A 13,220-nucleotide genomic window follows, 5' to 3' on the forward strand; every position below is an offset into this window, starting at 1 on the left:
TTAAAAATTAATATTGATACTTGCTCTGTCAAATCGTACTTACAAACTGAAAACTTGAAACATGAAAATTAATGACTTCATCAAGGATGTATTTGCTTTTACTGCTCTTCTTGCAGGAAGGGGTCAAAATGACCTTTCCTCGCAGTTCGAATGTTAAGTACATTGAGAAGGAAGAAAATTGGAGCCCAGCTCATTTTGATTCTAAATGGCAGCGGGGCTTACATTCAAGCTTTCCTTTCTAGATTCCTACTTTAAAAAACAAAAGTTAGTAGAACTAAATCATCTCTAACACTCAGATGACAGAAGACCTCTTTGTAGAAATGACAATAAATGCACAGCTTTATTTATTACTGATATTAAGTTTGCAGAAATCACCGAGACACAATAGAGGCGATTCAGAGGTGATGCTCTGTGGTGACATCTGTGATGACATCATTATTCTCATCATTATGGGAAGCACAATGGGAATTTCCTGTAAATATGCAGAAAGACTAGTTTACACAGGGAGACTAGTTCATCATTAGCACAATGAGTGATAAGTGAATAATTCAGTGCTACCTTTGGTTCTACGTCTATATAAAGACACCATGAGGAGAGTGGAGATAAAGTATGGACAGAACACAACCAGGTGGAGGACCACTCTGAATGCAAGCTGGAGGGAGCTGCAGTCAGGCAGTGGAGCTGAGGAAGGGGGCGTTGTTTCCATGGTGGCTCGCACTGTAGCTGTGGTTGTGAGTGTACCTGTAGAGAGAATCCCACCTGTTCAGGTGAATATGTGAATGAAATTAGAGGTGAAATCAGAGTGAAGCTCCTCACCTGTGACAGTGATCCAGCTGGATGGAGACTCTCCATGACCGCTGATGTCACACTTGTAGAGGCCTTCATCAGACCTGGAAACATGCTGGATGGTCATGTGACCTGTAGACTCTTTCCCGATGAAGACGCCATCTTTATAGAAAGCAGCTGGGAGGTTGGAGGGAGTGGTCTTTGTTTTACAGAGCAGAGTGACGTCATCTCCCTCCATCACAGGGAGGACAGGACTCTGCAGGATCACTGATCCACCTCAACACAGAGACAAACTACAGCATTTCATCCATTTACACACAGCTTCATCAACACTAACTCCACACACTCAGCTTACCAGTGACTGTCAGGTTAACCATGTTACTGATGGGACCCTCTCTGGACTCACACCAGTAAACTCCACTGTCCAATGGGAAAACAGTGATATTACAGGAAGAACCAGACCCTCTTCCCCACACATCTCCACACTGAGTCCTCTGTTGTTTGCTTGTGTTTCTCCTCAGAGTCCATCCAGCAGAGCTGTCGTCCTCCTCACAGATCAGAAGCACAAAGTCATATTCAAAGAACTGAGAGCTGCTGGGACTCAGAGTCAGACGAGCTGTGAGGAAATGGAGAGGAAACAGAATTATTTCAGTAATCAGACAGCTTTTACAAACACTAAACTCCTCACATCAGCTGCCATTTCTGAGTATTGGATGTTTTATAAAACAGACATTATCTCTTAAACTAGGCTCATTATCAAAAACAGGAAATATTGGTATGTTTAAAGGAAGTAGGAGATGAAAACCTCTGAACTGTGAGTAGTAAGATTCACTTCAGTTGCATTCAGTTCTATTTATACAGTACAGCGCCAAATCACAACAACAGTCGACTAAAGGAGCTTTATACTGAAAAATATGCTCTCTCTTTCTACAATAATACATACAGAGAAAAACATCATTTGTAACCTTCACTAAAGCTGTTTCTGTGCTGTGATGAGCTCTGAAACCTGACTGAAACTCTTCAAATAAGCCATTCCTCTGCAGATGATCTGTTAGCTGTTTGACAACTACTCTTTCAAGGATTTTTGATATGAAAGGAAGGTTGGAGATTGGCCTATAATTAGCTAAGACAGCTGGGTCTAGAGATGCTTTTTAAGTAAAGGTTTAACTACAGCCACCTTGAAGGCCTGTGGTACATAGCCGATTATTAGAGATAGGTTGATCATATTTAAGATCGAAGAATTAATTAATGGCAGGACTTCTTTGAGCAGTTTTGTAGGAATGGGGTCTAAAAGACACGTTGATGGTTTGGAGGAATTAATTATTGAAGTTAACTCAGAAAGATCAATTGGAGAAAAAGAGTCTAACTTAACATTGATGGTACTAAAAGTAGCTGTAGATGATATTACATCTGTGAGATATCGCTGATGTGACTGAAGACGAGTCTGTCTGCAGTTAGCTGTACCATGGTCTTAATAAATATGTCCCACAGTCTCCTTGAAGAGTGAGTCAGGTTTACAGTGAGACAGAAGAAAGTTACTGACCTTGGTTTGTGGTGCAGCTCAGCAATGAGATCAGAACTAAAGAGAAATTAAACTCAGGTTAGTTCAGAGTAGAGCCCCATGTGGGAGTATTTCTAATCCCACTCCTGCAATATTTGTGTTTAATCCTGCCCACACCCACAGACTCACTGATATTCATAATTTTCACATGATCTCAGAGCTATTAGGACACGACCAATAATAACTTACTTAGCCAAAGTGCCAGATGCTTGCTGTGCTTTCAGATTCACTAATCCGCGTTTATTTACAGCTGTCAGAAGAATGTAGAGTACGGCATCAACATGTGAGCACACCTCTCCTAACCCTGCCTTACAGACCAAATCACACCAATGCCTGCTTCTCCATAGCAACCTAGACTGTTAGTTATGACCCATTTAAACTGTAGCCTTTACTGTAGCCTTTACTAGCATAACAGGATATTAATGTGGTAAATGAAAACTACCAGAACGTTTCTACACTGCGCAAGTCAAAAAAACAGGACTAGTGTAACCCAGTAGAGAAAACAGCTTTTGTTATTTTCTTTGTTTCCTTTTTATTTGTAGAAATGCATTAGCACTCTTTTATTTTGAAAAAAAAAATATTTTGAAAGGAGGAAGTTATCTAACTTTATTTTCCTGTTTCACGTATCACATTGGGTAGTGGTAATTTAATTTGTTGGAAGATGTATCAATCCCGCCTTCCAAGCATCAGACCACCATCACACATGACCTAGGTCTTTCGCACGTGGAAGGTGGACGACACAGGCTACGGTTGGTACGTGCAGAATTTTCGGTCGTTTTTGGCTAGGTTTTTTTGTTGGTGTTGATAAAGCAACTGAAGTTCTGGATCCTGGATGGATTCAACTGGATTCTCTCCAGATGGAGATGGCGAGGCTGCGCCCAAACTGAACTGAACTGTTGTTGAAAAACTCATTCTTCTCTCTCAAGAGAGGCATCAAAGTGGTACTCAAACCACAAAACCAAGAAAAAAAGAACTGGAGGTAGACTAATAAGAAATCCTGACTCGACTAATAAGGAATCTTGAGCTGACTAATGACCAAAAAGGACAAACTGAAATATTGAGCTCAATAGGACTGTTTTTTGGGGGTTATTTTTGTTATGCCCGCTTATTATTATTGTTATTATGGAATTTGTGTCTCATTTTATTTTCATTTCTGTACAAAATAATAACTATTGTCGCTTGTTTGCTTTCTCCAGCCATTTCATTTCACATTCACCTCAGTTCCTATTGTAATCCTGCCGAACTTAGCAACTGGTCTGTACATTTGGCTGTTCTAAACCATTTAATGTGAATCAGGGGCGACACTTGCATGTGGTAGTTGTTTAAGTTGGCTATATACAGCTTACAATAAACAATTTCTTGTTCTTCACTTTTTATACGGTGGTAATACTTAGCCATCCAGATTGAAACTACACTTAGCTGTTTGTACTGTGAAAGCTTTCATCATTGCAACACTGTAAGTTGAGTAATTCTCTACAAGGTACTCATAGATGTCACCAAACTGCAGCACTGGGAGACTCAAATCAAGCTGCTGGAACAAAATATGGATCACAAGCCCCAGAAATTCATAGTTTCTTTTCACATCTTTGTTTTTTTCCATGGACAGGTGATCCAAGTAGTTTTGGCTCAGGGCAGGCGATAAAGAAAAACACTGCAGGACTGCTGACTGTCACAATGAAGTAATGTTTTGCACAAAAGCGTGGTGAGTCGGTCATGTGATTGAAAATGATGAATACTGTATGATGAAATATGTTTATATGCATTGAATTGTGCTTTAAACTGAGGACAAACATGAATCAGATGTGCAAACATCATATAATGAACAAGAGCCTCTTAAAAACAGAAGCAAACCCTGAGACACAGTTCAGCGGGTCCTAAGAACAATGATTCTTAGGACCCGCTGTTTAATTTTAGCCTCTCACTTCCACCCACAGCAATCTTAAAACAGCCCACCGGATCTCCGTCCCAGTGCAGGGCTACAGTTCAGAGTTTCACATTCAACAAGACAGGAGAGGCATGAAAAACACAGAGTTAACTTACAGAGAAGACACAGCAGAGACGTTTCCTCCATCCTGCTGCTCACTGATATCAGACTAACAATGATATCAATTCACAGTTACTTCAAATAAAAACATTACTCTTCCTCTTCACCTTCTTCCTCCTTCTATTTGACTTGGTGTCAGCATTCTTGTTTCCCCAAAACTCTACAAAAGCAGAAAGCAGAACCTCTCTGCAATGAAAAAAAGAACATGTTGGATTTACTTAATTCAATAGTAGACATTGGTTGCACACAGATGTTTTTCACCTTAAACAACTGAGTTAAATCACACAGGTCATTTGGGCCTGGGGCCTATCCCGAACGTGATAGAGCGAAAGCTGGGGCACACCCTGGACATGCCAACAGTCTATTGCAGGGCTAACATAGAGAGAATTTTTCCCAGTTAACCTAACCTTAATAACTGCATGACTTTTAACTGTGGGAGGAAACCAGAGTACCCAGAGAGAACCCACTGCTAACTAGCTGAACTCAGGACCTTCTTACTGTGAAGTAACAGTGCTAACCACCACGCCGTCAAGCCGGACTTCCCAAAAGTAGGAAATCTGTGATTACAAGGCTTGATGCAGAATTTTCTTTACATTTTTGTCCTTGACAGGTTAAACCACAATAAATAGCAACAGCATACACATAGTTATCTTCCTCTTCCTCTTATAACCCCAGTGATTTTCCTGTGTTTTGAAATTTCGTGTGATATTGTGAATTTCGTAAGTCCAGGCAACTAACCACTCTTACTAGATTGTATCACGTCATCTACACAAGATCAAATTAAGTTGTTGAATTTCATGCAGATCCCACATGATTTAATTATGTTGACCATAGAAACATTAAACTATTTTGTTCAAATTCCAAGTTAGTAAACTGTAAATGTAACAACCACCCAATTTCCTTTTCTTGAATGTGAGGCCTTTACTTACACTTCAAATAAATCAGAGGGACGTTTTTCAGCTTTTTTTCACAGATACACTAAAATTACTGACTGAATTACTGAAAATATTCATGTTTATCAATCATATTTCGTGTTGACGGGCACAAGATTTGTCTTGTGTTTCCAACCTTTTTGTCATGACCTCACAAAGCAGCATATTAAAATGATGAAAATGAAAAAAAAAAAAAAAATTATTTGCCATTACTGCTGTTGCTACATTATGAGGTCAACATAACCTTTTCTGTCACTGTTTTACTCTTTTATGTGTACATACTTGACCAATAATTGGCTTACACTCAGTGTTGTTTTATACACTCACTAATTGGCTGTGGCTGATAATAATTGGAGATAATGGATTTCTGAGTTTCATAAAACAATAAAAGGGGTTTAATAGTTGACCTACTGACCTACTGTGTAGTGAGTATAGAGTATATGGACTTTTATTAAACTTCGCAGGCTGTGCCACGGTCATCATCAGGCTCACATAGGCCTTGCAGCTCCTTGCCGGCTTTGCTTTGGTCAAGAGTTGTTCAAAAACCAATAATCCACCACCAAAGAGAATCTGGAGTACATAAAACCACAATCAACAGCAAAAAATCCTCCCCTTCGCCATCATTGTCACCTGCCACATTTTTTCCCCACTCAAAGATAAAGAACAACATGTCTCCATTATTTAAACCACTTGAGTTTGGACTGAACTGAGCTGCAGAGACGTCATTTAGTTACTTTTTCTCCAGAATTGCACCTCTACAGCTTTCTGTAGTGCCAGTTCAAGTTGGCCCTTACCCTGAGACACCTCATTACCATCAAACACATCCAGAGAGGAAATAAACATAATGTTTTAAGAACAGATCAAAGTGAATGAGATTAAAGCAACAAGACAAGGATGAAATGGTTTTATGTAACTTAAGCCAGGTACTGTAGTTGTTTCCACCAGCCTGGGAAAGCTGAGGGAAAACAGGTTGACGGTTGAATAAAAGTATAGTTTTCTGTGTAGAAGGTTCTACATCAAAAGGATATAGAAGTGCTGGGCAATTTATTAAGGATTGTTTTAGCTTCACTGAACAGAATTTGGCGACCTTTGTCACCTACTGTTTGCCGAGTAAAAGAGAAATCAGTGACCCTTAGCTTACTCCCCTCAAACATGGTATTTTACCCATGTCGACTCTTTGCCCCTAGTCTCTTTCTTAGTACCAACTAGATTAGTTCCATTATCAGACCACACAGGCCAAACTCATTCATCCACAATCATCCATGTCTTTATGGAACTGGCTTTTGTGCACTGTTAGAACAGGAAGAGGCCATCCCCAAGCTGTTGCAGAAAAGTTGAGAGTTTGAAATATTAGAAAAATTATACCTCAGTGGCAACATTGCTTGAAAGAAGGGTCCACATTTATTCTTATTTATTTTTTTTGTATTTCCACAAACAGTTGGGTCCACAAAGAGACTTCACCCTGTTTAAATCCTTACTAACTCTTTCATCTGTTGCCCAAGTTGACCTTTGACACCAAAGGGAGGAAACATTAGCACATTTCTGACATTTACAAAGAATTTTCTATGTATGGTCCAAATGGTCCTGTGTGTAAAGATAGCAGGGACGTTTGAATTACATGACTTCTGTAAAAGACTTCCGTTGAAGTCATGTGACTTAAGAGAAACTGGTGATCTTTACACTTTATCTGTAGACCTGCCTCATTCACTCTGCTGCTGCTCTCTGAATAAACACCTGGCCACACAATCATAACAAATGTTATAAACAAGTTACAGTGAAGTTCTCAAGAAACCGTTTAATATGATCATTTCAGAATCAGAATCAGAGAAGCTTTATGAATCCCAGAGGGGAAACTGTCAGCAGCAGCATAAAAAGAGATATAAATATAAAAGGACAGTAATATTAACAGTAGTGGGATATTAACAGTATCATAGCTGCACAGGTATGCAAACATATGTTGTGGTGTACAAAAAGTGACGCTGTGCAGTGAGGTGTGTTTACTGTGGCTCAGTATGTGTGGGTCTGACCACATGGATGAATTAAAGAGTCTGACAGCAGCAGGAAGGAATGGCCTCCTGTGATGGTTGAAGGACTCTGTTGTTGAAACTGCTCCTCAGATTGTCCAGTGTGTTGTGGAGGAGGTTGGAGTCGTCGCCAGGTTTCTGTCACCAAAAATAAATGAAATAAAGTTCATGTGAGGTCAAAAGTTTAATTAAGACAAAAAGTTTTGATTGCAGCATTCTGAGGGTGTTTTAGGAATGTTACTGAGGTTGTGGGAACGTTCCCTGATAAACGGGTTAAAAGTTAAAATATCATTATTTTCACATCTTTCTGCTACATTGATTTTTTTCTTTTTCTTAATGTGACAGAGTTAGTTAAATTTGGTGACGGGACAAGAACTGAACAGTAAGTATGAAAGTTTTCTGCAAGAATAAAACTTTTACTTATTCTGATGCATAAAATCAACAGATTTCAGTGACAGCTCTTTGCACTGTGGGTGCTGAAAGTCAGAGTTTTGTTAGCAGTCGACTCTCCTCAGTTTGTTTTCTCGCTCCTTTGTTTAGTTTGGTTCTTTCAGTTTACTTTCCTGTTTAAAGACATGACTCATTGTGTGCATTAGCATTCATATAGACAGGCTGCTGCTGCAAGTCCTACAGCAGGGTGGACTAAACCATTTTTTTTTATCTGTAAGGGGTGAAATGGCATCACGCCTAGTGTTATCACGGCTAGTTTGGAATCAAAGTTCAGTCACCTGACTGATTTATTCATGAAATTTAAATATGACACTATTTATAAGAAACAAAAAAATGCAAACTAAAAAAAAGTTTTGTTTTAGGTTTGGATAAACCCCTCCCACCTCAGGGGCCCTGGGTAGTCCTACTCTTCCACCACCGCTTCCACGCCCCTGCTTGCGTTGACACGATCACGGAAGAGGCGGAAGACGCACGGAGGAAACATATTTAAACAACATTAAATGTTAATGTTTTTAATAAAGTACAAATCAGATAATCTCAAACCCAGGATCTATCGATGAGGAAGTTTAAAGTTTGTTTTAAAGCTGAAGAAGGAAAAGTCCGAACACGGAAATGAGAGCTGGGAGGTCTGCGTGTCTCTGCTGGAGTTTGCTGTCTGTCTGCGTCCTGCTGGTCTCTGCAGGTGAGACTCGAGCTGTTTTAAAGCAACATGAAGTCCGAGAGTTCACTTTATACTATATATACTTTATACTTTATACTCTGAAAAGTCTGTAAAGCTGAGCCTATAATATCTGTGTCATTAGTGTCTGTTTAACCTGTGCTGTGGAGATGAGACACGAAAACTCAGCGCGCAACCCGATTTATTTGCAGTTATTCTGAAATACGCACGGCGGGGTGCTGGGCTCAGTTCCCAACAGCTTCTTTTCATTAACACGATAAGATCCCGAGAACAGATAATGTTGCTCTGCGCTGTCACTGAGGGAGGAGTTTCAGGTGTGCAGGAGGAGGTGGAGACTATATCGACTGCATGTTTACAAGTGATATATGTATTTTAAAAAACAGCTTTTACTATAACCTGCATAAAACTAGACCAGTTTTGGACAATTAATTGCAAAAGTTATGCATTTTTACTTTTATGGAACATTATGTTATAGCCTACAACAGGATTTTACCAAAGAGTAATGCTGTGCAATACTACATATTCTTGTGTTCATCCAATATCAAGTAAATATAGGGTCAGTATTGCAGATACCAGTACCTATACTTTTAAGTCATAAAGGCAGATTATGTTAGGGTGAGCAGTGTGTTGTGATTTATGGGCTCAGTCGTCCTCAAATTGAAAATTCTCAACACATTTTCAATCTGATACCAATATCATCACTGTATCGATACTGATATTTGGATGGATCTGCCCACCTCTATAAGAAGGGCTCAGAGGCCGGTGTGCTCCTAATACCAGTCCCAAGACTAGGTAGCTCAATGCAGGTGAGCTGAGTTCTATCAGGGACATTTCCCGGTGGCCAGCCATGGACTTCAGCTGTGCAGGAAAGCATTGACAGAGCTCTGACAATCCACACATGTGGTGTTGCTCTGTTAGGCTCACATAAAGACTATTTGCTGTTACCAATGCATTTGTAGTTGTAGGGGACTGTAACACTGTCATGAGAACTCCCTCTGTTCCCAATCCATTTGTCCACAGAGTTCCCACAGAGACGGAGACCTGCTGATCTTTGAAGGATGATGAAGAATTTCCAAACAGTTTAATAGTAAAACAGCACCGAAAACAAGAAAATAAACAATTTAGATTAAAAGATAGATCATAAAAGGACTTAAGGGGGTCATAAGATTATAAAGTTACCTGAGCTGCCATGTGAAACACATGAAAATCCCATGCTGAGTAGTCTCTTAGCTCCTTACTCTGATTGGCTGCTATACTTTGATCCCATTAAACTCTCGGCTCTGAATTATTTCTTCTTTCAGACTGGAAAATCATCACAGCGGATACTGGACAGACTGCCACTCTGTCGTGTCGAGGTCCAAACAGCGACATCACAGGTGTGGAGTGGAGCAGAGCTGACCTGAAGACACAATATGTCCTTTTGTACCGGGACCAGCAGCTTGATTCAGCAAACCAGCATCCAAATTTTAAGGACCGGGTGGATCTGCAGGACAGACAGATGACGGATGGAGACGTGTCTTTGATTCTGAAGGATGTGAAGATTGAGGACACGGGAACATATGAGTGTCGTTTGTTAGATGGGAAGTCCATCAGCAGCATCTACCTGAGAGTTGTTCCTGCAGGTGAGTGAGTAGAGTTGAGTGTGTGTGTGATCAGAGGTGAAGCTGCTTCCTGGTTGTTGATGTTTGTTTCTAAAGATGTTGTTGATGAGACTTTGTAGAAAGCAGCTGGTCTGAGTGATGTGATCAGAGTGCAGTAGATAATGTCTGACAGCAGTTTGAAGAGGAAATGGATTCTGTTCTGTTCTTCACTCATCACCTACCTGACAGCTGACACCTCACACCTGTTTCTCACCTGCAGGTCAGACAGGAGGACAGAGTGGAGACGGAGTGAACGAGGATGGATTTGTTGGACTGAAAGCTGGTCTGCCCCTTCCTGCGATGTTCATCATTGCTGGTGTTTTTTTAATTTACCGAAAACATAAAAAACGCAGGCGTCACGGTTTGTACTATCATGTGTGAACTGAAACTCTTTGTTGCACTACATGAAGTAGGAAAATGGTGGAGTGGTTTACAGTGGAGATGTGGCCATTACTTTTATTTATTGTTTGCACAGAAGGACAACAGAGCAATGCTAAACTGTAGTATGCTGGTAACAGAACTTTGGCTCTTTGCAACCATTTGCACAGACAGTATGCTAATGCTAAGCTAAGTTAGCCAATAACCCTGAGTGTTGCTGAAACTGGGTGTATGCAGACCCCAGCCCAGCAGCCAGAGTCTGAACTGTAACAGGTAACAAAGGCAGAGATGATCAGTCAGACTTGAAATTGCTGTTTCTACCTGTCCATGTTTCTACAGTGGAGCAGCTGGTGATCGCTTTGAAGTCTCTTTGGGCTGCTTTGTGTTGAAACCTTAATAATAAAAGAAAGATCATATGTGTGTCCTCATTAGGATAGGGATTTCTGTTGGTGTGTGGGACAGGGTGTCATGACACCAAAGCTAGTTATAAGACACAAACAGGAGAAGCAAACTGAGCTGTTAGAGTTCATGACAGAAACTGAGTAATATGTCATGTGACCTTGATTTTTCCCTTTTCTCGGTGGCGGTTTTGTGAGGTGCAGAACTGTTGGACGATTGTAAAGCTGAGATCACATGAACTCAGATTATATCAAGTAATTAGTAGACATGGAAGTATTTTTTTCTTCTCTCCAAAGTGTTAAGTGTTTTCTCTTAAAGGTGAAGCCAGTTTTCCTCTCTATGAATTATAATGTAAGATGTCCTGGTTTTACAGTTTTGTAAACAAATCTTTATATTTTATAAGCTAATGCTAAAAAAAAATGTTTTATTTGTGAATGTGAAGATATCCTGTAAATTGTCAGATTAATGTAACTATTACAGTAAAATGACTCTTTGCACAGATAAAGATTTACCTCCATGTGTGAGTGATGGAAGCAGATGCTGTATAGACATATTTGTGTTCACTGAAAGTCAAGACAAGAACGTCTCGTGTGGTGTGCACATTTAAAAACAGGGTCTAAAAGGTAAAGAGGATTGGGTAGACAGAGGATGGAGGGTGGATAATTTTTTATACATGCAAATAAGAAAAAATGATTATAATTAAGGATTAAACCATATCGCTGTGCATTCATGCTACTGGAAGGATTCATTCAATAGGATAACATCAACTTACATCACTAATGCATTTAGTATTTAAGTATTTTCTTTAAAGTGAACATAAAACGCTACATGTAAAAAGGCTAATCTACACCACGAAGCCACGCTCTAAAAAGCTTTCACAGATTTAACACTGTCTGTGACGCTGGAAATAAAGTTTCTATTTGTAGAGTATGTTTGGCACCATGTTGTGCAAGTACAGCATGTGATGTTACTGGGTTGGTCGGCTAATAGACTTCTATTCATTTATGTTTGCTAACTAGCGACAGATCAGATCACTTAGTGCAAAGCAAGAATACGAAAACTAAAATCAGCATTAGTTTTGTGAACCACCAGTGTACCTGACTCAAACAGGCTCTCCTCCTCATTCTTAACACAGGTGGATTCTCATGTTTCAGTTCAGCTAGCCGACGTTGAAGAATCACTTACTGCTAAAGAGACAGAGAGTGAAAGTGGACAGTTTATCCTCAGTTTCTTAGTATAAAATAACTCATTGTTGCAGACAGGGACAGTACAAAATCATCCCCTTAGACTGGTTTTTAGTTTTAGTTTCTATGTTTTCTGCTAAGTTATTGGTTATGTCGTTAGTTAGCTAACATAAACTTATGCATGTCTGTGAGTTGCAAGCAATCAGCCAACCCAGTGATGTCACGCTCTGTACTGACACAAGATGGTGCTTAATAAAATGAATCTTTAAACACTCACTATTTTAAATCCAGCTTCAGAGACAGTGTTACACCTCTGACAGTCTTTGACAGCAGGGCTCCATGGTGTAAACTAACCTTTACACATGTAGTGTTTTATGTCCACTTTAAATACAATGCAGGGATTTAGTGTAACACATGGGATACGTCCAAGTGAACACGTTGGTAATTACTTAAAAGTCTTCTTAACTTACAAAGTTTTTCTGTCAGGCTGTAAAGATGTCGTTATATAAACTTTGACAGGTGACAGGATATGATGTATGCTGCTGTAGTGAAACTGGAATGGGGTTTAAAACAGATTTTAACACAGATAATTTATGCACTTTTTAATTTTATGATCCTTAAGACTTTGAAAAAGTATTTTCATGAAGTCAGATCTCCTATCGTGAGAGCACAGGGTGCGCTTTACTGTGACATCAGAGGCTGAGGAGGGGGAGAAGCTTCCACTTTATCTTTGTGGTAAAACATTTCACTGTGTTTAAAGACATGAATAAAAACTGTGTTAAATCAGTGTTTGTGTGCTGACTGTGTTGTTTTTTTGGTAGAAGGACGTTTCAGGAGAAAAAGGTTTTAAAACTCAGAGAAGCTGTGCTGAGCTGTCTGTTCCTTCCAGGCGGACACAGATCAGGGTGTGATCAGTTAAGTAAAGACAGCACGGACAGATAAAGGAAATGGTAAATGGTAAAATGGTAAATGGCCTGTATTTATATAGCGCTTTTACTAGTCCCTAAGGACCCCAAAGCGCTTTACATATCCAGTCATTCACCCATTCACACACTGGTGATGGCAAGCTACGTTGTAGCCACAGCCACCCTGGGGCGCACTGACAGAGGCGATGTTAGAAGGTTGAAAATAAATCCTCTGACT

General features: G+C 39.8%; 2 protein-coding genes across 3 annotated transcripts; one reads left to right on the forward strand and one right to left on the reverse strand.

Moving 5' to 3' along the window:
- Positions 1-311: 311 nt before the first annotated feature.
- LOC120435816 (Fc receptor-like protein 5) lies at positions 312-4,530 on the reverse strand. Of its 2 annotated transcripts, XM_039605933.1 has the most exons (6): positions 4,388-4,530; positions 2,330-2,365; positions 1,142-1,402; positions 817-1,062; positions 559-741; positions 312-472 (listed from the first exon to the last, which is right to left on the reverse strand). In XM_039605933.1, the coding sequence occupies exons 1-6, from the start codon at positions 4,416-4,418 to the stop codon at positions 396-398; spliced, it is 834 nt and encodes a 277-aa protein (XP_039461867.1). In that variant the 5' UTR covers positions 4,419-4,530; the 3' UTR covers positions 312-395. The 2 variants fall into 2 exon arrangements, with proteins under 2 accessions (XP_039461867.1, XP_039461870.1); XM_039605936.1 differs by lacking the exon at positions 2,330-2,365 and having other exon boundaries at positions 4,388-4,512.
- Positions 4,531-8,215: 3,685 nt separating this feature from the next.
- Positions 8,216-12,864, forward strand: LOC116317741 (butyrophilin subfamily 1 member A1-like). The gene is made up of 3 exons (XM_031736597.2): positions 8,216-8,479; positions 9,778-10,098; positions 10,337-12,864. Exons 1-3 carry the CDS (start codon positions 8,410-8,412, stop codon positions 10,495-10,497), a joined length of 552 nt encoding a protein of 183 aa, XP_031592457.1. The 5' UTR covers positions 8,216-8,409; the 3' UTR covers positions 10,498-12,864.
- Positions 12,865-13,220: the final 356 nt, after the last annotated feature.

The sequence above is a fragment of the Oreochromis aureus genome, linkage group 3 (assembly GCF_013358895.1).
Source record: "Oreochromis aureus strain Israel breed Guangdong linkage group 3, ZZ_aureus, whole genome shotgun sequence".
NCBI classification, from domain to species: domain Eukaryota; kingdom Metazoa; phylum Chordata; class Actinopteri; order Cichliformes; family Cichlidae; genus Oreochromis; species Oreochromis aureus.

Bases quoted from the DNA above. Each gene is read 5' to 3' on its own strand.
- LOC120435816 (XM_039605933.1), bottom strand. From the start codon at position 4,418: ATGGAGGAAACGTCTCTGCTGTGTCTTCTCT. The intron at 742-816 runs GTGAGGAGCTTC...TTCTCTCTACAG, and splicing joins CAGCTGGATCACTGTCACAG to GTACACTCACAACCACAGCT. The intron at 473-558 runs GTAGCACTGAAT...GCATATTTACAG, and splicing joins ATATAGACGTAGAACCAAAG to GAAATTCCCATTGTGCTTCC.
- LOC116317741 (XM_031736597.2), top strand. From the start codon at position 8,410: ATGAGAGCTGGGAGGTCTGCGTGTCTCTGCTGGAGTTTGCTGTCTGTC. The intron at 8,480-9,777 runs GTGAGACTCGAG...TTCTTCTTTCAG, and splicing joins CGTCCTGCTGGTCTCTGCAG to ACTGGAAAATCATCACAGCG. The intron at 10,099-10,336 runs GTGAGTGAGTAG...TCTCACCTGCAG, and splicing joins CCTGAGAGTTGTTCCTGCAG to GTCAGACAGGAGGACAGAGT.